This window comes from Poeciliopsis prolifica, unplaced genomic scaffold (assembly GCF_027474105.1).
Source record: "Poeciliopsis prolifica strain line A6 unplaced genomic scaffold, Auburn_PproV2 SCAFFOLD001, whole genome shotgun sequence".
NCBI classification, from domain to species: domain Eukaryota; kingdom Metazoa; phylum Chordata; class Actinopteri; order Cyprinodontiformes; family Poeciliidae; genus Poeciliopsis; species Poeciliopsis prolifica.
In genome coordinates, this window is record NW_026562376.1 from 19,974,328 (window position 1) to 19,999,948 (window position 25,621).

A 25,621-nucleotide genomic window follows, 5' to 3' on the forward strand; every position below is an offset into this window, starting at 1 on the left:
ATTTATAAGTGAGTGCCATTGTCATTGTCAAACTTTAAACTACATGTTTTACTTACTTTTTTCCAGAAAAAAAAAATAATTACAGTATGTCAACTTTGCTACTGACAGCAGAGTGAAAATAATTCTAACAGTAAATTATTTTTTATTTTATTACAGAAGCTGTATTAATACACTAATGTTTCAGATTGACATATTTAAAAGTATGCAAAAAGAAAAGAATAAAACACATTTATTCTTTCATTCCCAGATCAAATGTGTGACTTTGGACTGATTGACTGTTGACATTTTTTCCGCTGATTTCACTTTAAGTCTCTGATAAAAACGAACATCAGTGCACTTGAGCAGCTGGGACTACTCCCAGTAGTCCCAGTATGAACTCAACATGAACTCAATATGAACTCAACAATCCTTTCTGAATGTTACAGAACGGATCTTTCAATACATAGCAGTTGATTTCTGGGGCGACCAGCCGGCTGTATTAAAATATGAACTCTGATGTTGAGTGTTGGGGAGTCTCCTGTGGGAACACAATAAATCTTCTGCAAAAGTACAAAGACATGTCTCTGAACCTGAATGTGCAGCTCTAATGAAATTAAGCTCACACTGATTTACAGCTTCAGGCCTCCTGGTGGTGGGGTCTTTCACCCCCTCTATGCTGAGATCACGCCGTCATCTCATGCGGCTCATTCATAAGTCAAACTCCGTGTCGTGCGACCAGATCCTCTGTTGATTGGAGGCCTCAAAGTTCAAACTTCTCCCCAGCGCATGTTAGTAACAAGAAGAGACAGCCTCAGCAGCACCTTCCACTCCATCCCAGCCGGAGTGTTAGGTGTGACGTCGTTAAATTACCTGTCAGCCTCATCGCTGATGTCACATAACGAGCTGGTTTACTTAATATGCGTCTTGAAAGGCAGAAGGAAACGTCGATTCAAACGCTTACACAAGCTACAGCCTGCAGAACAAAAAACTCAAGAACAGTAAGAATGCCTTATTATTGTTATTGCAACAAATGGCTATCATTGGTGATATCATAGGGTGTACATTTGGATGGAATTCAAATTTATTGCATGGAGTCGGATGCTCGTCTTTCAAAATGTTTTAAATATTTATTCACATGTCTGAAATTCCAAAGTCAGATTTTAAGCAGCAGTGTTCATGCTGCCATCTATCTACCAGTGGTTTAACTTTGCTTCCATTTAATGCCATCTTATGACAAGATTTATAACTTTCAGATTGACCATTTATGTGTCTTTGCTAACTGAGTGTTAGGAAACGTGATACTCCACTTAAGAGTCTGCTATGTCAATTACATAATTCTGGCAAAACATTGGGGGTAATTGGTAACAGGATGTACGCAGTGCACATGTTACCACATAAGTAAGAGACACCATGTACAGCATTAGAAATATGAGGAACAATTTGCAGATGCGGAGCTGACAGTTTGCTGGTCAATAAGTTATTTTCCTTTGCAGGCTTCAAAAATGTCTCTAAAGGTCACTTTCCTTGTGATGTCGTTGGTTTCTCAGTGCTGCTCCTCTCCTTATGTAAGTACAGGCTGATTTTTGATAGAGGTATTTTTATGTCTAGACATAATATTGCAAATCAAATCAAATCAAATCTTTGAATTATTTGATTTTTTTTTTCTTCCAGAGGAGAAACTGGACTCCTCAGGCAATATTGTATCTTAAAGGCGCACGTAAGGCAAACATTTATAGCAGAAAAAAAAAAAAAAAAAAAAAGAGAGAGAGAAATGTTGCCGGTTTGAAGCTGTTTTGTGGCTGAGGAAAAAATGTTGACACGTTGCAGAGGGACACCGCTCAACCCTGGAGCGCAGCAGCAGAGACGAAGGGGAAGCTTCACAATTAGGTGTGTCTCACATTTATTTATTCATTCATCTTTTTCTTTACGCCGTTAATCTTGCAATTTCTACGCTGACACCAAAAGCAAGTATTTCAGGAGGGCAGTGTGTATGGCGCGTTACTTGAAATTTAGTTTGGAAACCAAGCTAAATTTATAATCATAAAAAAATGAGATCTTTAAATTCATATTTCCAAGTGCTGCAAATGCACTCGATGTGTGTTAGAACAGGCTCCTTTAACCTCTTTGAAATGTTAAATTACTGAAAATCTTGATTGAAATATGTGATCTTGGTATGACTCAAAGGTCATACCAAGTTCACATACTAATACAAATACATTAATAAATGTTTTGATTCATCAATATGTTTCAAAACTTCTAAACTCGTGCATAAAAAAAAAAAAATTATGCGTCCAAGGCCAGAGGGGCATCGAAAAACATCGATTTATTGTGCTCAAGATTTTTCAAATTTTCCAAACGTTTCTGTTTTGTTCCTCTTAAGTGAACTTCAGTCAGATCAACGATGGGCTGGGATTGTCTTCAGCTTCCATCGAGCTCCTGCAACAAGCCGCAGAAGAAGGTGAACCTGCGCTTCATTTACATGCCCTATGACCTGCGTAGAGGTTAAAATCTCTTCGTCCTTCTTCAGGTGGGGGCGGACATGTTTACCGAGACTCGAGCTGGAAACATCCCTGATTGCTTTTCGCCCGATCCGGTCGTCGTACCTGCTGTTGGATATTTGAACTCTAAAATGTCGTTGTTGGTATGACTGGATAATCTGCAGCAAGGAACTCTTAAATAAACTTCATTCTTCTAAAAATGTAAACTGGTTATGACTGACTAAATTCTCATGTGCTGTGATGTGTTTTGCTGGCAGAACATTTAGTTCGTTTCCTCTTTCATTGTGCTTTTTAAGCAAATGGGTTCCTATTGTAAAGGTTTAGAAATAGTTTTCAGGATGCTCTTGCTATGGTTAAGTTGGGAAAGGAACATTTGAAACAAATTTAGCTTTTCAAACTTTATTCTTTTCATGTCATGTCCTTCCTTCCTTTTTTGTTTCCTTCCTTCATTCCTATCCTGTCAGTTAAAGCCGTCAGCTGTTAGGACGCTGAGACCAGCTTGCAGTCGAACATCACCACCCTGTCATCACTGAAGGTGCCATGTGGGGGTCAGACATGATGCTTTTAGCTCACATTAAGACACAGTGATGTGTTTCTGCAGCACTATGACCATAACAGAGTATATTTAATGTGTGCCAGTGAATAAGTGAAGCCACGCCCCAGTAAACCTTTATTTTGTATCAAAGCAACACTTTGTGTGTCAAAACATTTCCCTGCGTTTTTACCACCTTCGATCTCCGCACGAACATTTAACAATGCTCAAAATGACACCTATGGCTAAATATGATACGGATCTACAGGAAAGCAGTGAGTGAGGCGCAGCGAGTGGAACTGAATGGTTTTCAGTGACTGCAGAGTGAAGAGCAACCGAGGAGATGTCTCTGCATCGCCCCCTCGTGGTGGGTTAGATGTCCCGCAGGTCCCTCTGGATGTCCCACAGCGTGTTGGCGCTGGCCTGCAGCTGGGCCACCTCTTCATCTGTCAGGGTCATGTTGACCACACTGGCCACACCGCCGCTGTTCAGCACGCAGGGCAGACTCAGGTACACCTCGTCGCTGATCCCGTACATGCCCTGCGAAGGCAGAAACTTTAAAGCCAAAAACCAAGTCGCAAGGACTCCTGACTCCATCCACTTGCAGTGATGTTCAGAATTAGAAAAATCAATCAATCAAAAACAAAAAAATAAAAACATTCAGATTAATATGGTGCTTTCACATCACTTGAACATGAAAGAAAAGTTTTACTTTACAACCACAAAATAAGAATACTAGGTAGCTAAATAGATTAGATTAATAGGTGGATTAATAAACAGACAAGACAGATAGACAGATAGACAGATAGACAGATAGATAGATAGATAGATAGATAGATAGATAGATAGATAGATAGATAGATAGATAGATAGATAGATAGATAGATAGATAGATAGATAAATAGATAGATAGATAGATAGATAGATAGATAGATAGATAGATAGATAGATAGATAGATAGATAGATAGATAGATAGATAGATAGATAGATAGATAGATAGATAGATAGATAGATAGATAGATAGATAGATAGATAGATAGATAGATAGATAGATAGATAGAATGACTGCATATATCCTTTACCTGCACCATGGTGGAGACCGGATGGATTCTGTTCATGTTCCTCATGAGGCTCTCGGTCAAGTCGGCCACACTCAGACCGATGGCCCAGTTGGTGTAACCCTTCAGCTTGATCACCTCATACGCGCTTAAAGACACAGAAATACACAACTTTACACGCAATTAAAGATTTCACTAAATAATGGCTGGACCTAAATCTGCTGAGACTTTAAATTTAGCTAAAGTGAATGTCCAATTATAAAACAAACTCCATGTAAAGCACATTTTTAGTGTGAAACAGAGAAAATGGTTCCATAAGCGGCAATTTCTGGGTTCTGGGTGTTGCCCCAAAGATTAAACAGCTAAAAAGCAACAATGACACAAATATTAATGCTCTCAAAATGACTGCTGCCATGATTGTGTCTACAATCCTTTAATAAATTATAACACTTTCTGTTTTTCAGGGGAATACAGGCGTATTCTTAAAAACTGGAAAGATGGGAGAACATGGCACTCTGGCGATTCAGATGTGTCTTTATGTAAGACTGAGAAAGAAAACAGCCACATTTCGACAACTAAATAAGGTAATGGACTAAAATCTCTACACATTTGTATTTATCCCCCTCCTGTGTGAATCATCAGAACAATATGTTACTCTTAAGAATATCTTAATGTAAAACCAAATGACAGATGGAGCGACCATAACAAAGGGCCTCTAGAAAAAAGGTAGAGACTCCCCAATTTGACCTGACGCTTACCTATCCACCACCATCTTATGAGTTTCTTTCCAGTTCTCTTCATCAAAGTCTGTGCCGATGTTGGGGTTCAGTGTCTGCAGGTTGACTCCGGCCACATTCGTCCCGCTCCATACAGGCACTATCATGCACATTGTGAGGTGGTTACGAGGCAGCGAGTTCAAAGTGCCAACACGTACAGTATCTAAGTGAAAGCAAACCAATTCCTCACCACTGGTGTCTCCGTGTTCTCCCAGGATCCACCCGTTGAAGCTACTGGAGTGGATACCAAGCTTGTCCGCCATCAGGAAGCGGAAGCGGGCCGAGTCCAAGTTGGTGCCGCTGCCGATGACGCGGTGCTTCGGAAGGCCGCTCAGTTTCCAGGTCACGTAGGTCAGAACGTCGACTGTTAAAACCATTTCAGCGGTATTTAAAATAAATATTGCAATCTTTATGTGGAAGAGGAAAAGCAGTGTTTCATATAAAGGAAGGGTTGGACATGCCCGGGTTGGAAACAACAATGATGATGCAGTCGGGGCTGTATCGTACAATCTGAGGGATGATGTGCTTGAATATGTTGACGTTTCTCTGTACGAGGTTCAGCCTACTCTCCCCCTCCTGCTGACGGACTCCGGCTGTGACGACAACGATGCGAGAGTTTGCTGTAACTGAGTAATCTGAAAAGAAAAAAGGGCAGTCAATAAGTTGTGATGAAAAAAAAAACAAAACTTTGCAGTTTGATGCCAGTCTACATTTAGACAAACAATAGGTGGCAATTTCTCTGAAGTGCAGTCTTGTTGACGTTACAAAACAAACAGTGACTTCTCACGTCTGTTCAGTAACTGCTTCACCTCTCTCTCTCCACTGTTCAAATGTTTAATTGTCTTAATGAGTCTTGTGGAAATGATCAACAAACCTAATGAGCTGCTTTGGGCTAAATGTTGCTGTCAACAGAGTGAAGAGCAAAGGACTGAGCACACATCCCTGAGGATCTCCTTTTCCCAGTTTAAAACCGAGTTTAATACTGAAGTGAAGGTGGGGAGAGTTTGTGCAAGAGGTAGGAGGCTGACTTGTATGTGCCCACAACTAATGTGAAATAATTCATTGCTAAGAATAACCGTCACCATCATCAACATCAGCAGCAGCAGCAAGTTGAACATCTTCTAACTGTTTTGAAAAATAGCTTTACCTTTGTCTGCGACTATTTTGGGGGTCTTGAGGAAAAGGCTGCCGTGCTGCAGGTCCATCATCTCTCCCTTCAGCTTGTCCTCCACCACATCCACCAGGGCCAGCTCATCAGCCAGCTCCTGCGACACACCGCGTTCAAGCAATTTATTTCAAAGCTCCAACACTTAGTGTTCTCCTGTAGCATGAATAGATAGCAACATGCAACTGTTCATGCTGTATCCCTCGCAGGTTTTGTCACATTCCAGCCACAAAGTTCATCGTGTTTTATTTGGATTTTATGATAGAAAAACAGAAAATAGTGCATAACTTGGAACAGGAACAGAAGTGTATTGTGCACTTGTATTTGACCCTCATTATTCTGAAAGCTCAAATTAAAACACTCAGTACAGCCAACAAAACTCTAAGTCTCCACTTAAGAGTAACATAAAGAAAGCTAGTATTTAAAGAAAACCAAAGAAAACCTGGATGAAAAATTACATTATTTTATGCTATAACTGGTACAACACAGAATGTACCATGTTCACTGTGAAGCATGGTGGTGTAACTGTCATGCTGAGGAGATGCTTTTTCTCCAAATTATAACCAAAACTGAGGGGATGATAGGAGCAGCTACATAGAGGGCAATTCTGGAAGAAAATCCGTCAGAGGCTAGAAATAAAGTGAGAAAGGAAGTGGAGCGACAGAGAGAGATTTATTAAGCTTGATTCAATCATGCTTGAATCCTTTGGTAAACCACTGCATTTTTTGATAATAGAAATATAATACTCAACTACTTCCTTGAATCTAGATGCTTTAGACAAAGCTTCCTCAGACTCAGCTTCCAAAACTATCATGAGAAATCAATTATATTGAAACATTTCATTTCGGGGTCACAGTTATTGCTCTACCCGCTATATATAGGATGTAACTGTCCTATTTTAGACATTGCAAAAACAGTCTGACATGGTAGAAAGTGCGTGTGAGTAGAAAGTGCGTGTGAGCCACCTCCTTTCATGACAATTGGAAACAGAGGGGATAAGATCAAGATCAGAGGCCAAGAGATCAGTAATCTGTTGTCAATCCAGGAGAATCCAGGGAATTATCCTGGCCGAAGCAGGTGGGGAAGGAATGTTGTGCGAAAGGCAGAAACAGTGGGAATCTTACCCTCAGCAGGATACTGACAGCACAGGCCATGCCGACCTGACCCACACCCACGACTGTCACTTTGTTCCTGGGGGGCTCGGGAGTACCGGTGAACAGTGGGGTGATCAGCTTTTGCAGGACTGAAGCCATCCTCAGTGCTGAAACGTGTTAATGAAACATTTTACGGTCAAACAATAGCCAAACGTTCGAAGAGACGCAACGTGCTCTGCGAGCTGCCCCGCATGTCTACACTTCATAAATACTGCGGCCTGTCAAAGTGCAGCAGGATCAAGAATTAAACGTGGCAGTTATCACGGCATCATTTCCCCCTTTCTTTTTGTTTATCCAAATCCCCTAATCCGCCACTAGAAACCACACTTCCTGAGCTCTGGCCCACACATGATTTGTCAGCAGAGTTCACCTTGAAACGACACACAGTCAGACACAGAAAGAGCAGCAATACTTGCTTTGTTCGGCGACGCTCCGAGCTGCTAGGTATAAATACCACCATGTAATCAGCATGGCAGACTGGTGGGGATACCTAAGGTGTACTTCCCTTAGAGCTGCATCAACGACACTTCCCACAGTGGTGGCTGTGCAGTCCAGGAAATCTGGACTGCAGTAGCAGTAGCAGCAGCGGTAGCAGCGATGAGGACATGTGACTCAGGACCGGATGGAGGAGCTGCGAGCTGCACAGATCTCCTCTCTCCTCCTCTCCCTGAGCCATCCTCCCCTCATGGAGGACGGGACACTATAATCTCACTGACTGCACACTGCTAAAGGAGTTACTGTAATCCCTTAACACTGCTTCCATCTGCTGCACCTGCACTACCCAAGAACCTCAACCTTCCCTCGAGTGATACTCTCATGAAGTGAAACTTCTTCCTGTTTGCTTTAAATGAAATTTGTACATTAAGAACATTTATTTATGGAATACATTTACCTGCATCATTGGCTCTTAAAGATATACATAGTTTTAGTTTTGATTGTCTAACACATAGTATGAAAATGAGAATCTGAATTAAAGCCACCAGGTGTCAGGCGGCCCTTGCAGTTCAGCGCAGTGTAGGATTTAACAGTTTTGTGTTTCATGGCTAATGGGTGAACTTTGACCCACTAGCCGCATACAATTTATTCCACCTCACAAAGGGGTAAAGAGGTAGCTGACACTTCCCACTGCCAGCTTTATTCAGGAATTCATAGTTTAGTTCAATAATGCAACTTTTATGCACATAAATCTGAAAAATGGCAAAAATTCTACATGCAAAATTCTACATGCAAATCTACAGAGTGACACATTTCACATCTTAATGCAATTTCAATAATTATAGCTTACAGCTTAAAACAAAGAATTTTAAACTTTTGCATATTCATGGTAAGTTGAGTGGAAGGAAAAACTGAAAAAATAAACAGGAGTCCAGCTTTGAAAGGACTGACAACAAAATAAAAACACTAATTTTACTTTCAAACCATTTGATAACTAATAAAAACATTATTTTTCATTCAGAATGGTTATGTTGATGCTTGTAAGTGGTCTAGTTACAACATTTTTGTTCACAGAATGATGTATCCAAGCTTTAAAATGGAAGGTTCAGTGGAAGAAAAAACTGTGGCAGAAAGCAACAGTTTTCTAACAGTTTAACAGCAGCTTTGAGATCATTATTTTAAATGATTAGTTTTTCATGTTTTGTTTTTGTCAATTTTTAATGTCAGAAATAATTTGAAATAATTTTTGACGTTACAATAATTTTTCCAGTTGGCAAAGGAGTAAACCCATATGAATCATAGCAATTAAAACTAGTAAGCTTATTGACCTCGGAGAAGTGATATTAAAAACTATCAACAGACAAACCTAATTTAGGCAGTAATAACACCTCTACCAACAGGAAGAGTTTAGTCTGATTTTATGTCAGACTGAGAGAAAAATTATGCTTTTATATACAAATATCTGGTTAAATCTTTAAACGCAGACAGATGTTTCTGACCGCTTACTGTAAAAAATGTGAATTTGTCCATTCAATATAACTGAGTGACACTGGATCACCTAGGAAGAGTGCTGTGCACTCCAAGCATATAAACATGAGGAGGTATTTACATGGCTTAGCACCAAGGTCAGGAAGAAGGGACAGCAGTTCTGTGTCTTCACAATAAAAGCATGCTTTCATTTACAACAATATCAGACATTTGTCTCATAAACGTGTAAGGTCAGTCATACAGTGGTGATGGAGGAAATGTGATTTGAAATGCTAACTAGGTATATTCATATATTAACTTGAAAGACCATGCATGGAAAAAAAAATAAACATACTGCAGGCATCTTCTTACAAATGATGTAAAACTAAAGGCAGAAAGCAAAGAAATTCTGAATCATAATGCAAAATTGTGTTGAACTGCTGTTTTAAGAATTTAATGCATTTTTTTTAGAACATTCTTCACTACTTTTGGACCTATTAAGACATTTTGCAGATAAGGAATTATGCGAAGTAAAACTACACATGAATACTACCTGAAAACCTCATGATGTCCAAATGGACATCATGAAATATTGTCCAAATGGACTTAAGTTGCCTTTCTAGATCAAAGAGTCCATCTTTTTCTGCTTTCAAATAAATAAAAAGCAGCAAATAATATCAGGCTACAGTTGTTGACTGGATTGTTCAAGTCACTTTAGCATGAAAATAATAATTTTTTACCTTTTGCCTTGAGATACTGTGTATGTTAGCTGAAGCTGCTCGCCTTTTCTCCAGAACCAGAGGATCCGCTGCAGACGTGCCGCTCTACCCGTCTGCTGTCGACCTCCTGGATTTATTTCACTAAGCCTCTCTGTCTCCAGCGGGTCGCCTCGGCTACACAGACCGACATGCACAGAGTCCTTCCTCCAAAAACACTTCAAAGAAACAAGGTCGAAAATGTAAACAATTCACAACAGTTATCACAAGTGATTGGCAACTCTTGGTCAGTCAAAAACATTATTGTACATTTATTTTTTCACGATTTTTGGGGTTACTGTTACCGCTTGCTCTGCTTGAAGGAGTTGAAGAGAGCAGAGATAAACATCCAGACGCACGGAAACAATGTTTCTTTACTTTATCTCCCATTCAGATATTTGCTTTGCAGCAGAGGTTTTGGACATAGTGAAAACTTTTAACTCCCTACTTTCAATTTTATTATAATGTGTCTTAGTTACTATGGGTGCAAATTGTCCTCATTGCCCCTAAAAGAGAGCCTTCACAAGGTGAACTCAGACAATAGTGAACGACTTCTCCTTCTCTGCAGTTCAACCATTGATGACTGATGACTTGTGGATGCTTGTCATGTTCACTCCATAACTTAACTGTGAGTCACTTCCTCTGGGGGAGATTGAGGACCTGTTGCCTTTTTTGTTTATTTGTGCGATGTTGAGCCTTAATAGTGGATGCACAGGTTTGGAAAATAGAAAAAAAATATATAATAAGAATAATTCCTCTGGTTGGGAAAGTAAGCTTTACATCGGATCTTGTGGTTACAATGTAAAACAGTGGCACAGACTGACGGTTCACTGACGCAAACTTTCAGGAAATTCATTTACAAACCCACAATTCCAGTTTTGTGTTTGTAACACAGGTCCGATTTTATCAGCATTTACAAGCCAGATGGTTCACATAAAAAGATTCTAATCATTTTAGGGAGGTGTACTTAGACATTTTTATTTGCATATGAAAAAAATCTTAACAGCCAGGGATCACAAGAGAGCTTGTAGACAAATGATTAATGTAGCGTACTTGTAACCAAAGTCAGCTTATTGTAGACATTATGTCTCGTTTGAGCTTTGAACTTCAGCCAATATTGGTAGCTGACATCCGTGGAGGATTTCACAGCCACAAGACTGATTCAGCACTACAAGATGAAGCATCTCTGGTCCACATGTCCCACTACAAAAACTCACTTTTACATACATACTGCTTTTTCACCCTCATATTGTAAGACATTCGAGATGTTAGATGCACAGCGTTACCCTTTAGCCTTCTTGAACAGTAAAAAGCGCTATTAACTTTTGGACCAACCAGTAATGAAACAATGTTGAAGTTAACTTCCGGTATCTTGTTGTTTTACTACTTTTGTGGCATCTAAACACTTTTCTTGAACTGGTTTCATAGACTAAATATTGGGTCTTTAAAATAGCTTGTGCATTTTGAGTCCTTCGTTGTGTTTCTAACAGTTTCTTAAAATTTTCTATTTTACTTTCTTGGCATTTTGGAGCCAGCATAAGGATTGTTGGTCGTGTTCCACCTAAAGTAGACCGGCTCTATATGGATTATCTTTCAGCGTGGTTACTACGTCTAACTCTATTTGCCGATAGGTAAATCAAAGACAAAACGTGGCAAGTCAATAAAAATAAAATAAAAAAACAATGGGAAAACTACTGCATTTATTCAGCATTATAAGGCTATTGAACATTTCACCATACTTATCCAAAGAAACAGACAGCAAAGTCCATATTATCAAAGACTGTATTTGACACACACACAAAAAAAACTGTATAAGCAAGGACTTTACATTGATAAAAAGCTGAAAGTGGACAAAAAGAAAATGTGGTGACAACCGAATTTATTTTTTTGACACACAGCCTACATCATCATAAATAAACAAGATTAAAAATCCTTACCCACATAACCCCAGTCGTTGGTGTCCATTGTTGGAGAGCTGCCTGAAGATGAATCATTTGTTGTAATTTAGCAAGGTTCAGATTTACTGTACAGTTTCACTCGTGTCGCTAACATATTGCTTGAAATCGTTACCTTAAAATGTCTATAAAAAGCATGCCACTTTAGAAAAATATCAAAATAGAAACAAAACCCCTGCAAAAATCTGTGCCACTCCAAACGTCGCCTCAAAGTGAACGAGTCCTCACTTCTGTTGAGAAAACGAACCAAAGTCCAAGCTTTTAACCTTGCTTTTAGTTTAGCACTGACTAATTTAAGTCTGGGTTAAACCGTCCTCCAGGCGTCGTCTTTGCGGCCGTTTGAGGCGGGCTATGTGGGTGCACTGCAACAGCCAGCCCTGTATAATGGACTGAAGGATCAAAAATCTCATAAACAATGGTTAAAATAAAAAGAGACGTAACTGAGAACACGATTCGGCGGATATAAACTCATATGGGCTTATAGGTAAGGATGGAATATGAGAATGACATTTTGGAGTTCTCCTTTGAGTCAAATATATGGCAGTTAATACAAATAAAAAATACACTAAATTTGGATTTTCTCTTTGTAAATTCACAATGCTAATAAAAAAAAAGTATTCAGTTCATAGTCAGTTAATCATGATTCCAATAGAGTTTAGATTTTACTCATCACGACTGAAAGCCCCTGGAAAAGACAGGAAAACATTAACCGGCTGATTTTACTTATTTGGTGACCTGCTGGCACCGCCTGTCTCTCCTCCTCCCACCACCACAACAAAACGTCTGAAATGAACCAACCTGAGCACCACAGACATAAAAATAACTATCTACACCTCTACTGCTACAAAGCCAATTCTGTTTTAATTCGTACAGAAACATGAGAACAATATGGTATCAATAGAAGCGCTGCTTTGTGTGTGGAAAACAAAAAAAAAGAAAAAGAGGAGTGAAAGTAATAAAAGAAGGGGAGGGGCACTAAGTGCTAACAAGTGTCCAGGCACTTCGCAGTCAGAAAAACACCTGGCACAACGCGTCGGATCAAAACTACAGTATGACAGTCAAAGGAAAAAAAAAAAAAAAACCCAAACAAAACAAAAACAAACAAAAAACCTACAATCATGCACGGATAAAACTGGCCGCTCCGCTCCACACTCGTTTCCACATATACGGGTTAGATGCACACAAAGACACAAACGATTCACAGATTAAAATAAACATTTAAGTCGTCTCTTCTGACTGTTGTGCAACAGCGTTATTCAGAAGCTACTGTTTTGAGGAACCGTCCTCCCTGCTGTGGCGGGAGAAAAGTTGAGAGTCTGGTAAAATGAAGTCTGTCGTTCCAATTAAAACTTTGCCTTTTTGTCCAAACGTGATGGGAAAAGGAGGCGTGGCCTGCTGGCGGAGTTGTGGCGCGCTGTGGCAAGGGAGGTGATCCGGGCATGGTGGCGAGCTGCTGACGGTCCTTTAGTTGTCGGGGCTGCTGATGGCGGCGGCGGTGCTGCCGCCGATGCCAAGGTAGTTGGCTGCTGTCTCTACAGCACTTTGGACCGGGACGACGACGGCGTCTAGGAGGCCTTTCAGGACGTCAATCTGATCCGAACTGAGGTTCTGGTACGCATAGTATAGAGAACCAACCACCACAACGAGGAGCAGGAGTTTGATCAGCAGGGAGAGGAAACCTCGTCTGGGCGGAGCTTTGCTGGAGGAGGCGGAGCCGATTGGTTGAGAATACATCTCGGTGTAGCTGCGGCTCTCTGTGAGAACAGTGCGCTGCACACGGGACTCGTCCAGCCAGTAATCGCTGGGTTTTAATGGCCGACCGGCTGCCCCTCTGATTGGACGCCTGCAGGTTGCACTGCAGCCAAAATAAATACACCAAAAAACCTTTAATTATCTGATTAATTGAAATACTAATTGGTTGGTTTAATGGCAAAAAAAGATGAGTGACCTGCAACTGACAGCTCTGAGACTACTGACCACGTTTTCAGAACTTCTACTACTACTCTCCAATTTGCATAATTTGCTGTTGTTTCAACAGTTAACTTTATGTTTTCTCTTAGTTGTCTTTCTTTCCATAGACGCTACGTCTGGTCTGGCGTTATGTTTGGCTGTGATTCCTTCCTGGAGAGGAGCAACAGCTGAGATAACACTGCTATCAACTAATTGTTCTCCTCTCCTCCTATTTACTTTTTATCTTCATGGACATGGAAAGTTCTCCTACATCATCAGTTCATCCATTTCTTTCTGTCTTCTTAAGTCCCCAGTTGTACTCAGCCAGGTTCTGGTTCTGCTGCACATTTCTTCCTGTTAAAGTGGAATTTTCTCCTTTCCGCTGTTGCTACGTGCTCGGCATGAGGGACTGCTATAAAGTCAAAGACAACGCAAGCGATTGTCGCCACGTGCTTGTCCATGAGGACTGAAAGCTGAAAATCACCGGCTCACTGTAATCTGCTGGGTTTCCTTGGTTCAAAACTTTTTCAACTACTTTGAATGAATAGCTGAATTTCCTGCACAGTTTCACAACTAGGATGAACTGGAATGCATGTGTGATAGAATTGGTAAAGTGTCTTGAGACGACGCTGTACAAATATAACTGAAACTGAACAGCAAAAGTAAACCTATAACATAAAACGTAACCTCAGTAGTTACCTGATGCCTGTGGGTGTGTTTATTTCATTGGCAAGGATATCTTCAACCACACTCTTGCTGGCTTTCTTTGGAGTCTCTTCAGTGATGACCTCTTCCACAACCTGCAGGTGTAGCATCAAACATTCTCAAACAAACTCACACCAACATGCGACCATTCACATTAGCTAAATGGAAAAGCGCAATTCGCCTTGGTTTGTCGTCTGCTGCTGGTTCTGACTGTGACAGGAGTTTTTCCTCTGCTCCTTACAGGCTTGTCAACCACCGGAACCGGTTCTGGTTCAGGGGGAATGATCTCTTCTGAATAAGAAGGAAACAAACCACACACTTATTAAAAGGTCTATAAAAGACTACTAAATGTGTGCTACTGGCTATTTTGCCCCAACAAACCTATTCATATCTATACATATGTATATTGCAAAGGAAGTGATCAGTGCTCACCATCTTCTTTGTCACTGTAGTGGTCAGAGTTTGTGTTGCCGTTCTGGTTGCTGTCTGCTTTGGGGAGAGTTGTGACGTCTGTAGGAGCTGCAGGTTCAGCCGCATGCTCATCCAGAAGCTTCTGCAGCTTCTTCTCGTACACCTTACGGGTCGAAGCTGAGAAGACGGAGAAATGCTTTTTCTCCAAAGCGGACAATTGGAATGACGCATGATGTTCTGCTTCAGCTGCAAGTGTGTTTCGTCAAAACCGGCTGATCCGTCATCACTATTCTTTTGAATTTCAGTTTCTTTTTCATTTTCTGTCAGATTTGAATACAGAATTTGAAGACGTATCTGTCATTAACTCTATCCAGGTTGACTGTAAAGACGCAAGAAGTGCAGACAGCTATTTTATGTGACAATAGTAGGATTGTAAAATAGCTTTTACAATCTTCTATTATTGAACCAGAACCGTTAGATTGAGACAACTTTATTCAAATTTCTAAAGACAAACTAAGGACATTTTTTCAATTGTAAACAGCTTTCATTTTACACAGATCACATTTTTATGCATCATTTTAGTGAAGCTTATCACAAAATTACTGTAACTTAACACGATATTATGACTGACGCGTTTTGTATTTTTTACACCTATATTTTAGTTGTATTACCCTATTTTATTTATTAAATAATTTTAACTCTACTGGTACATTTATCGATTTTTTTATTCCTGAAAGACCTCTTGACATCCTTCTAAAGACTTTTACATTGTTTTAAATTTAAGTCTTTAAATTTAAAAGTGGACAGATGGATTTCTATTTGTTGTAGTACTTTTTATTGACTTCCATTCCATTTTAAAACTCAATTAGTAAACTTTACACATACATTCCTAATCCTAAACTTAAGTCACACTACAGCTCTAACCCTAACCATGCAGATCGTTAAGGTTAAAAAAACGACTATTTGACCTAAAATAGGTACAATTTTACATGAAATATGTAAAATAAACAAGCTTTATTTTACATACTACAACATATTTTAAGTTCTGAAGCTTGCAAGGGTTTAATTTTGGAATTTATTCACCTGCTTTATGGCTCATTTAAGTGAAATTAATTCATTTAATTTAAAATAACGTACAATGTGCATGCTAACAGATTTGTTCTTCAGAAATGAACCCGATTAAACATTCAAAAGGGAGAGTTTACATTTTGACAACACGTGCGTGGACCTGAGGAAACTCACCAACAATAGGTCCAGTGTCCACGCCATGCTTTGCCAGCTGTTGTTTCAAATCTTCATCCGTGAGCTCCGTCACCTCCACCTCCTCTGTGCGCGGCTTATCCGTCTTTTTCGTTGCTTTCTGGTTAGAAAAGAATCCACAAAGAGCAGCATTTCAATCAGAGCAACGGGGATTGCCAGGAAGGAGCTAACACAAACAAAAGCGCAACTTTTAAAAATCAGACGACAGCCCTTGCAGACAGCCTCACAATCAAACTCACTCTTCCAGAGCGGCTCCTGTTGGAAACAACCGGGGTGGGCAGCTCTTCGTCGCTGGAGAACGTGTCTAAAGGAGGACTCTTCTTGTTGTTCTGTATGGTCAAGTTCTTTAGGTAGAGCTGCACATAAACCTCCTTCTTCTGGTCTCCGCTCGGAAGCGGGACATTGTGCGCCGTGAGCTCGTTCTTTAGCTTGTCTTTCGTGAGAACCGACGGATCTTCGAGAAATTCTGCCATACTAACTTATATTTAGGGGTAGCCTTGGAACCGCTTCAGAACGAGGTCTCTTCCTTTCCTGCTCGCAGCTGAGAGGAATTATCTACTCCAGTAAGCTGCTCCAAAAACAACAACAGCAGAAACGTGAGCGAATAGCGCTGTTGTCAAACAGAAGTGGCGCCTACCCGCTGCCTGCTCAACTAGCACCGCCAAAGCGCTTTATCAAAATAAACGTCCTCTTCTGCTTGTTAGCCTAGGAACAAAAATACTCCCATGTAGCTTGGAATTTTTGGAAACGGATCTACGCTTATACTGGGACAGAAACCCACTCAAAATCCGGCATTAACGGGCTTTCAATTGAAATAGTTAGCTTAGCTTCCAACCGGTCCACTTGCTTCTGTCTGTCCGCGGCTGCAATAGGGCCACACAAGAAACCGTGTCGCTATTGGACGACACGCTGCTGTGAGCTTTGATTTGATTGGCCCGCTATGAATGGCACTGTGGCAAGAAGCCGCCACAAAGGAACCGGACTATCCGTCTGTGTTTGTGTTATACTCGATAGCTTTGCGTCAATACTGGCGACTAAATGTAATGTTAGGTTTGAATATACGTGCTATGTGGGGTTTGATACCATGGAAAGCTTAGAAAGATAGTTTAAGTTATTAATGTAAATAAATTTTCTTTTAACTTAATAGCACCGACCATTTAATGAGTTTATTCGTTTCCAACTAATTTTAGCCGTCTTATAGCAAGGATTTTTCAGCTTCCCAGCCTATAATCAGCCAATTTTAATAATAACAACATTACATAATGCAAATATTAAGCGGTTTAGATTTAACCATCCCTCATGTACCACAAGGGGGCAGCGTATCCATGTACTTCTGAATTATAAAGAGGGATTTTTTTTGTAAGTCAATACGCAAAATAAAATAACGTTGTAACGTTTCTGTTCACTTTCATTGAACTTAAAAAAAGCAGAGTCCTGGAATTAAAGGAACAAAAAAGAGATACATTTTTTCAACTAACCTCTGACCCTTCACAGGGTATTCTTCAAAGGAATTATAAAGCTGGCTTTTAGGAGACCTGGAATGTGGACATCTTTCCAGGATTTTCTCAAACCGAATAGATCGAAAGCACATTCGTTTCAATACGAGACCTATCTAGAAGGATATGGCATTGTTTGAACATATGTTCCAGCCGTCTTGAAAGGGTCTCTTAACACCACTAGCCCTAGAGGGCATTGCTTGCAAGTGACATTGAAGTGGTTCCCCACCTGTCCTTCTTACTTGCTCCTCTGGGGGACTTTCTGGGATGCTGCTGCAGGACTCGAGCGATCGATGCCCGCCTCAGCTCCCAAACCACAGAGAACACAGCTTTTCAAGTACAGTTCAACTTTTCCACAGCAGATTTGCCAGTGGAGTGAAAGCATAAAAACTGTTGAGTCCTTGAGAAACACCTCTTAAGCTTTCTTTGTGTGTAATTTACACAGAAAACAAGGCCGTGGCCAAGAATCATACAGAGAGACTCTAAAAGCATAACAGTCATGGCCTCTGAGAAATTATCAAAGCCTACTATTTAATCGTCAACATTCATATTTTCAGAATGAGATCATCTAAAACGGACCGCCCCACCTGATGTCAACCAGAGAGAATATTTGACAGCATTTCTTGACAAATCATTCTTTACTGAACCCGATGAACAAATGAAACAACTGGTCACAGACAGACTTTCCTAATTGATTTGGAAATAAAAAAAATAGTCAGCAGTCACATAAAGCCAAATAGGAAAATTAATTATGAAATGCTGTGTGGTATTTGGAAACGATGGTGCATGTCAAGTGAAGGCCAGCATCCATCGGAAATGTTCTAATAGAGGATTTTTGATTGTTGAGAAATATGTTGAACACAGACTCCATGGATTCACGACCATCTCTGAACCCAAGTTCAGAAATGGGGTTTCCAATGAGAGAAGCCAACAACAGAAGTGTTGGAAAAGTCAGCCCTTCCCATCCAGGGAATATCTGATTGAATTCCACTGACGCAACAAAGCATTGGTTTGCACTACACTGTTTATATCACCCATGTGTATAACACAATATGGCTCTTCTATGGCTGCTCATCTGCTGCTCAGTCCAGATTTATTTTTTGTTTCCAAATTTACACCATACTGATTTAAATAATCCCAAAATTTTGCATAATCATGCACCACCATAACTTTTTTGTTTGTCTCGACTAATCTGTCACCACAATCTCGTATCGCCAAATGATTCTAAAGCTAAATGCCAAACCAATTAAGTTTAGCTTCTTTGCAGTTTCCTGAACAAAAATGAGGGTGGGATGTGGGCCGCAGGGCCAGTGTATTTCAACAGAGTAGGGATTTGTGTCTCCTGGCCTCTGAACAGCCATGTAGAAATGCTAACGCAGTATATTTTCATCTGTTGACAATCTAAACTCTACTTTAAGGACACACACTTACTTACTTACATTTCTGTCAAAAGGAAAAATGAGACTGCTTCTCTGGCCTTGTTGATGCCCAGTTGGCTGCCTGCCTGTTTTTATCAAAGGTACTACTCCATTTATTTGTATTACTATTATTTTTTTGGGCTTCTCCCATTTTATTTGGCACTTTAATACAAAGACACACTTGCTCGTGTCCTCACTGAACTTAAGGCAAACATTGGTTGTGAAGGGAGTGAAGACAGCCACGCTGAGGACGCCATGGGACATCTCGTCGGATCATTTGTTGGAAACCTTATTGTTCATGTCAAATAGATGTGTACAATTTGAACTTAGATATATAGACTAGAGAAAAAAAACACAAAATGTTTTTTCTTATTGTCTAACAATAAAACAGCAAAATTTTCCCCGTTGTGACTTAGTTAGGATTACCACGACTATTTCTATTAGCTGGAATGCCAGCTCAGAGGTTTACATACCCCAACATTACTATTTCAAACAATTTGGGCAAGCCCAGACGATGATGTATTTCAAAACATTTGAGCTCATTAGAGGCACACTTGTGAATGCAATTTAAAGCAACAACTTAAACATGCTGTCTACTTGTGTGACATGGTGGGAAATTAAATCAACCCAGATACATGGAAGACAGTTTGGGCTTCCTCATGTTCTTTTCAGCTTTTGCTATACTTTCTCGATGGCTGACGGTGCCAGATTGATCTGTTCATAAGGCAGGCATTTGAATTATTGAACAATGCAACCTATTGTAACTACTCCACTGAAGTTGTGTCTTTGTGCCAATAAAGGCACAGTCATCTGTGGTAGAGATCTGTTTATTGCTTTGTGGTTGCAATATGACGAAAAATACAAAGTCAGTTCAAGAGACTTGAATACCTCTACTTAGTGGGTAAGTTGGGTAAGAAATGTGTGAATGGCCTATAATAGGTAAGCAGAACTGTTGAGGCAAGGTCAAATTTATCTCATCATTTATAGACTTGAGTCCTCAGCACTGGCTGATTAATACATTAGTCTATTCTTTTCTCTTACTATTGCGAAAGATCTTATTGCAACTTCAAGTCTAAAAAAAACGAATCAAGGTCCACCAGCAGGTGAGCCTTTTTGAAACATGCCTGACGAGGCTGAACAGTTCGGCAGATGGTTCAAGCCTGAAATGAGAGGGCGACCTCACAAAGGTGACTGCCAGACTCTTGGGTTGACAGGAAAGAGCTATTTCCGTGCTTAACTTGGCTGACTCTTAACAGGCTCGCCTCTGGTTAGTTTTTCTGTCTGCATGGTTGAACACTGGTACTGGACCAGTTGTGGAAGAGCCAAAGTGCTCTGAGAAGGCTTGACATCCCACTGCTGTTCCCTTTGACTGTTTTATATCCTTGGTGGATGTTTCAAGTCCAGTGACCTCTTTCTTAATTGAGTCGTTTTATCTCATCTTTAAGCTAGACTTGTGAATGAGAAGTGGATAAATATCTGAAACTTAACAGCACTTGTTGGTGCAAGTGCCAGATCAGCGAACATGCCAGCAGCTCAGTTGTTCCAACATTTTTTTAATTTTTTTTTTCCTGCAAAGGTTGGCAGGTTTAGAGCTCAATTTCCAATAAAGTTCCTGAAAAGAAAACGAAGTGGATTTTATCAAAGCTGCCAACAACTTACCTCTTTAGGGATCTTTGTGTGAGGTGCCTCTGTAGACTAAGTTAAATGTGCTTGTGATTTCCTCACTGGTCAATGTGGGGGTTTTTTCGGTGTCAAGTTATTCTAAGTAATAGCCCTCAACTCTGTATCTACAACAGCCAAGACAAACCTGGTACTTCAGCTGATACAATCTTATCTGTTTAATCTTGAAAATGGAAACGTTTGGGCCTCCGTGTCTCGCTGCTGGTATGAACTGCTCCCAGACTGGCCCCATTCAGCAGAGCTCATCAGCATGTTGGGGGGGAAAAAAAGCATTCGCTGTCATGTTTACCACTCTTGAAGTGGCTCTTGAAGGCGACAATGTTGTATCAGCTCATAGTTTTCGGTAGTAAAATTTCAGGGTTCTATCAGTGCTCCGAAGCCTCACAGCTCGGTGCCAGCGGTGAAGGACAAATGTGCCAAGTCTGGTGGGTTTGGCTCTTTTCACACCCCCTGACGTCCAACACAGATGTATCCAGCTGAGGTACAATAATTTGACACCTTTTAAGCAGTTGGACCCGTTAGCGTGACAACCGCTGCTTTGTTTTATATTCCTGCCTATTTTGAACGCAATAAAAAAATTACAGTCAGCAACATCTAAACTGTGTTTTTATCCACTTTGGACCTCTGCCCCTTCCCACCCCTTCCAATTCCCTTTATTCCTCCCTTTCCTATGTGGGATTTAACGTACACTTTGTGGTAACCTTGCTAGGTTATCGTTTTTTTTCTATGTTCTCTCGCACTGAATAAAGGCTTGTTTCTCAGTGCCTGCTTGTTAAGACTTCAAGGACAGCTCCCTCCATCTGGTATTAAGTATTGCTGGTGCCAGTGTCGGGTTAACTGACACTCCTACACTTCTACTAATGGCAGCAAACATTCATCTCCTATGAGGTGCTCACCTTGGAAAGAAAAAGACGAAGAAGAAAAAAAAAATCACTAAGCCCCCTCATCCCCAATCACAGTGGGGCTCTCACCACCCACTGAATGAGACTATGGTCATGAAAAGGGGGATTGTTTCACATTCAGGCACACGAGAGCCAAAAAAGTAATATGCACGTTCTGTCATGGATTTGCTTTCCTTTCAATTCCAATGAGATGTTGAGAGGTGTTAGAAGAAAAAGAGAAAAATCAGCATTTTATTGGTTGATTAGATTACAGATTGAGTACAGTTACCCTGAAAAACAAAATACAGCAATATTGTCTTTCTAAAATTGTTTGTAATATATAATTGCACGAAACTCCTGCTGCTTCTGTTCGATGTAAGGATTCAACACAAAACAATGTATTTTATGCTGTTGCATTGGTTTGAGGGGAAGAATTTTTGTCAGGATTGTCTGCACTCATGTTTCCTCTCAACATTCACAAACATCCTGAAAGGGGCAGCATTAGTACCATTTTATAGCACAATCAAGAAATTCTGTCGCCTTAGTTGTTAGAAACTAAAACTATAAAAATGCTGTATATATCAAACATGACTTAAAAAAAATGTGACTTTGCGATTTAACGCCTTGAGCTATAGAAACAAAGGCTCGTATGATGAGCTCAGCAGATGGCATTCTACCAAGTGTTTGCTAATTGCTGCTGGCTAGTCTGCAGGAGCTGAGTGGGAGAGTTCCCCAAAGCGTTTTAACAACCTCAATGATTGCCATGGGAGATTTCACAGATTTCTCAAACATGCATGACAGAATTAAAGCAACATCCCAGGTATGTTTTTGATAAGAGAATAATATCAAAACATGATGTAAATCTAAAAAAAGTTGATTTTACATTGAACTATTAGAGGCAAGGCTCCATCTTTACTCCATGCCCATGATGCCCAACATCTCATGGATTGATGAGAGGATTCATTTGACACTGTTGTGTCTCAATTGATTTTAATTGAAAAAAGAAAAAAAAAAAAAAAGAAAATCTAACAAAAAAACAACAACAAAAAAATGGTTAAAAAAGCAGTTTTTAATTCATAAATATCTTGTCCAGATGAGCCAGGAATAAAGACAAGTGCTTCTCAAACCACAGCAGCTCAGCATCAGCACCCGTTCTCCTCTGAACCACCTTCTCTGTGGAAATCTAAACAGCTTTTTAAGAATGAAGAGGTTTTTCAGTTTGTTGCTAAATATAGACCACCTGGTGGGCGGCGACATGTTCCAGAGCCATTTTCAACAAAGATGAGCCCCAGGTCCAGCCCCGCGCCCAGCGGGTGGCGAGTGCCGGTGGTCCGCCTTTCTCTTATGCACTGGCTCTAAAGTAAACACTGCAGTCCTGCGGTGAGCAACAACATGGCAACGAGCGAAAGGCCTCTCTGTGCAGATACACACAGCTTTGGTGTGTCGTCTCTGCTAGCCCTCTCAGTCTCGGCCCTGCCCATCACAGGGGCCTGGGCAGGGGTCGAGGACCAGAGACAGACCTTGATGTTTGATCCCAGAAACCTGCTGGGAACCTGGTGGTGGTGTGGGGGGAGTGTTGGACTCCTCTAAATAAACATCTAAAGAAAATGTTATATATATATATTAGTGTTTGTTAATTTTGAGTAGCAGGGTTATTAAAGTCTAACAAGAAAGTTAAACTTTATCAACCATCGTAATGTACTTCTTGGAATGATTTCAAATAAGGAGCCTTGGCAGAATAAATGTATTAAATTTTCTATGCTAGGTTTAAGCTAACCGAGAGAGCATGGGAACAACAACTTGATATCCATAGAGAAATTTGTAAATGGGTTATTATACTTCTCATATATATATATATATATATATATATATATATATATATATATATATATATATATATATATATATATATATATATATATATATATATATATATATATACAGAGAGAGAGAGAGAGAGAGAGAGAGAGAGAGAGAGAGAGAGAGTAATGAAAGAAACCTCAAGTCTGATCAGGAAATGTATGAAATCTGAGCATTTCTATGACAGAGGCAGGGTAATGGGCCATTAATCATCACTATCATTCCCAATAAAGACTCAGATTAATCAAAACAGAGGACAACTGAGCACCCCAGTCCTTGTCCACTGAGGAAAATAAGAGGCAACAGGTAAGCCTTTATCCATTCAGCTCTGTTCTTGCATTGCTCTCCTATACACGAAGATCATAATTTAGGGAGTATCAATGGCTACCTGAGAGGACCACAGGGGTGGCAAATAGTGGGGGCTGTGGCTTTCTGAGCTTCTTAGCGGTGGGAGCAAAAGGATTTACGGTAACTCTCAGACAAGCGTTCACAGCTTGGACATTTGGCCGGGAATTGATATTGTGTCTGGCTGAGGATCAAACCCACTGAACCCGAGGTCCAAAAGTATCTACACAAAACCTGAGGATGTTTGAATGATAAATCGCCGACATTTAGTGGTGAAGCAGAAAAAATATTGGCCTTGCTGGGGATATCAGCTTTAATCCTAATTTACAGTGAGCGTACATGCTGGGTGGCTTGATTGACCAGAGATCGGCTTCCGGTCTAATTTACACGCTTCTCTTACACGCTCCTCTGAGTGAGGATATAGGTTTTCCTGCAGAGTCAGCACAGGTGTAACAAGAGAGCGCAACCGTGCATTGGAAGAAATGTAGTCAGTGGGGGCATTATTGAATATCGGCCACTGTTTCAGGTAAATTGACCAAGTTATCTATTAGTTGATATCCATTCCTAATAGATCCTTTCTCCATGCAGCTGCAACTTATTTGAGTCCCCCATAAGCCCTGAGTGATTCTGGTTCTGATAATAGAGGAACCAGCTATGGGAAATTTCCTGAATACTATTTAATGAGAAAACCACATGGCTTCAATAGCTCAAGATGTTAATATATCTGATGTGGAGAGGAAAAAAAATAACTCAACCGTGCAAACTTTCCTGTTAAGAAGAATAAAAGTCGACATAAGAATGTTTTGGGAGTAGTTTATGGGATTTTCTTGTGTGTTATGCTCAGGTTAACAGAAGCACCGCATATGGTGCCTTCACATCCCTTGAAATTGTTCATATTTTGTTAAATTATAACCACAAATTTCTATACATTTTGTATATATTTCCTGCATTAGACTAAGAAGGGCAGTACAAAGTTGTGCCAGTGAGGGGATTCTTTTCTTCACCACAGACAGAAAACGTGATTAAGCCTGGGACGGAAGTTCCCATTTTGGGGAGGACACCACCCTAAACATGCAGCCAAAACTGTAATGGGAAAGTGTATTTAGAGTGGGTCAGTCAAAGTCCAAACCTAAATCACTGACACTTAGTGTCAGTGATTTAGGTTTGACACCTCAAACAGATGTTTTCAGATCTAATTCAATCAATCTGACTGAGATGAAGAAGAACGGTGGAAAAATAGCAAAGAAAACCCCCAATAGACTTTGCAGCTACAATTGCAGCAAAAGTTGGTTCCACAAAGGGTAAGTAAACTTTTGAACGACACTGTTGGTCAGATGAAGTTCTTTACACAGCCATGGCAACTTACTAATCCTAACTTACCAAGTACCAGCCAGTGGGAAAAATACTCAGTGCTAATATTAGGGAGACTAATTAAGGTGCTACTATTAGGCCTTGGCATTAATAATGGTCAAAAGTAGGAACGCCCTCAACACTTTCCTTTGGTGTTTCATGCCCTCTGTCTTCAGTGGCACTCTACATGAAATTTCGAGGAGCCAGCCCAAACATGCCAGGGCAGACCACAGGGTTACTCACAGCCGCTGCACATTCTTCTGAGGCTGAAATGCAACCTGGCCCTATTTTTCAGCAGCTTGTCAGGCTCAGTGTGGTGCAGAGAGGCAAACTAGGGAGGAAAACTGTTGTCACCTTCCTACAGCTTTTACCCCTGCAGATGAGGTGGAAGCTTGGGCTGTCGAAGTGAGAGAGAGGGCTGCTAGCCGGCGTGCGTGTGGAAACAGAAGATCCTCTAAGAACATCAGCAGGGGCAGAGGAAAATAAAATA

The 25,621-nt window shown here is 40.4% G+C and overlaps 3 protein-coding genes across 5 annotated transcripts; 1 reads left to right on the plus strand and 2 right to left on the minus strand.

Annotated features, from left to right (window-relative positions):
• The first annotated feature begins 826 nt into the window (after window positions 1-826).
• On the plus strand, window positions 827-2,989 carry LOC129366061 (spexin prohormone 1-like). The gene is made up of 6 exons (XM_055039651.1): window positions 827-977; window positions 1,473-1,544; window positions 1,651-1,696; window positions 1,807-1,866; window positions 2,360-2,437; window positions 2,507-2,989. Exons 1-6 carry the CDS (start codon window positions 897-899, stop codon window positions 2,551-2,553), a joined length of 384 nt encoding a protein of 127 aa, XP_054895626.1. The 5' UTR covers window positions 827-896; the 3' UTR covers window positions 2,554-2,989.
• A 145-nt stretch (window positions 2,990-3,134) lies between these two features.
• On the minus strand, window positions 3,135-9,931 carry ldhbb (lactate dehydrogenase Bb). 3 transcript variants are annotated; one of them, XM_055039642.1, is made up of 8 exons: window positions 9,806-9,931; window positions 7,134-7,270; window positions 5,992-6,109; window positions 5,306-5,479; window positions 5,035-5,208; window positions 4,827-4,944; window positions 4,093-4,216; window positions 3,135-3,549 (listed from the first exon to the last, which is right to left on the minus strand). In XM_055039642.1, exons 2-8 carry the CDS (start codon window positions 7,260-7,262, stop codon window positions 3,382-3,384), a joined length of 1,005 nt encoding a protein of 334 aa, XP_054895617.1. In that variant the 5' UTR covers window positions 7,263-7,270; window positions 9,806-9,931; the 3' UTR covers window positions 3,135-3,381. The 3 variants fall into 3 exon arrangements, with proteins under 3 accessions (XP_054895617.1, XP_054895611.1, XP_054895606.1); XM_055039636.1 differs by lacking the exon at window positions 9,806-9,931 and adding an exon at window positions 7,580-7,851 and having other exon boundaries at window positions 5,035-5,251; window positions 5,352-5,479; XM_055039631.1 differs by lacking the exon at window positions 9,806-9,931 and adding an exon at window positions 7,580-7,845.
• A 1,570-nt stretch (window positions 9,932-11,501) lies between these two features.
• tmpob (thymopoietin b) lies at window positions 11,502-16,958 on the minus strand. Its single transcript, XM_055039735.1, has 6 exons — window positions 16,341-16,958; window positions 16,084-16,201; window positions 14,863-15,018; window positions 14,612-14,721; window positions 14,425-14,525; window positions 11,502-13,630 (listed from the first exon to the last, which is right to left on the minus strand). The coding sequence occupies exons 1-6, from the start codon at window positions 16,572-16,574 to the stop codon at window positions 13,240-13,242; spliced, it is 1,110 nt and encodes a 369-aa protein (XP_054895710.1). The 5' UTR covers window positions 16,575-16,958; the 3' UTR covers window positions 11,502-13,239.
• Window positions 16,959-25,621: the final 8,663 nt, after the last annotated feature.

Excerpts from the sequence above, each read along its gene's own strand:
- LOC129366061 (XM_055039651.1), top strand. The coding sequence starts at position 897 with ATGCGTCTTGAAAGGCAGAAGGAAACGTCGATTCAAACGCTTACACAA. Across the intron at positions 1,545-1,650 it reads AGTGCTGCTCCTCTCCTTAT|AGGAGAAACTGGACTCCTCA; the intron begins GTAAGTACAGGC and ends TTTTTCTTCCAG. Across the intron at positions 1,697-1,806 it reads ATTGTATCTTAAAGGCGCAC|AGGGACACCGCTCAACCCTG; the intron begins GTAAGGCAAACA and ends GACACGTTGCAG.
- ldhbb (XM_055039631.1), bottom strand. The coding sequence starts at position 7,634 with ATGCTGATTACATGGTGGTATTTATACCTAGCAGCTCGGAGCGTCGCC. Across the intron at positions 4,945-5,034 it reads AGAACACGGAGACACCAGTG|TGCCTGTATGGAGCGGGACG; the intron begins GTGAGGAATTGG and ends TGTGCATGATAG. Across the intron at positions 3,550-4,092 it reads CGGTCTCCACCATGGTGCAG|GGCATGTACGGGATCAGCGA; the intron begins GTAAAGGATATA and ends CTGCCTTCGCAG.
- tmpob (XM_055039735.1), bottom strand. The coding sequence starts at position 16,574 with ATGGCAGAATTTCTCGAAGATCCGTCGGTTCTCACGAAAGACAAGCTA. Across the intron at positions 16,202-16,340 it reads ACAGGAGCCGCTCTGGAAGA|AAAGCAACGAAAAAGACGGA; the intron begins GTGAGTTTGATT and ends TTTTCTAACCAG. Across the intron at positions 13,631-14,424 it reads AACACACCCACAGGCATCAG|TGCAACCTGCAGGCGTCCAA; the intron begins GTAACTACTGAG and ends TTTTGGCTGCAG.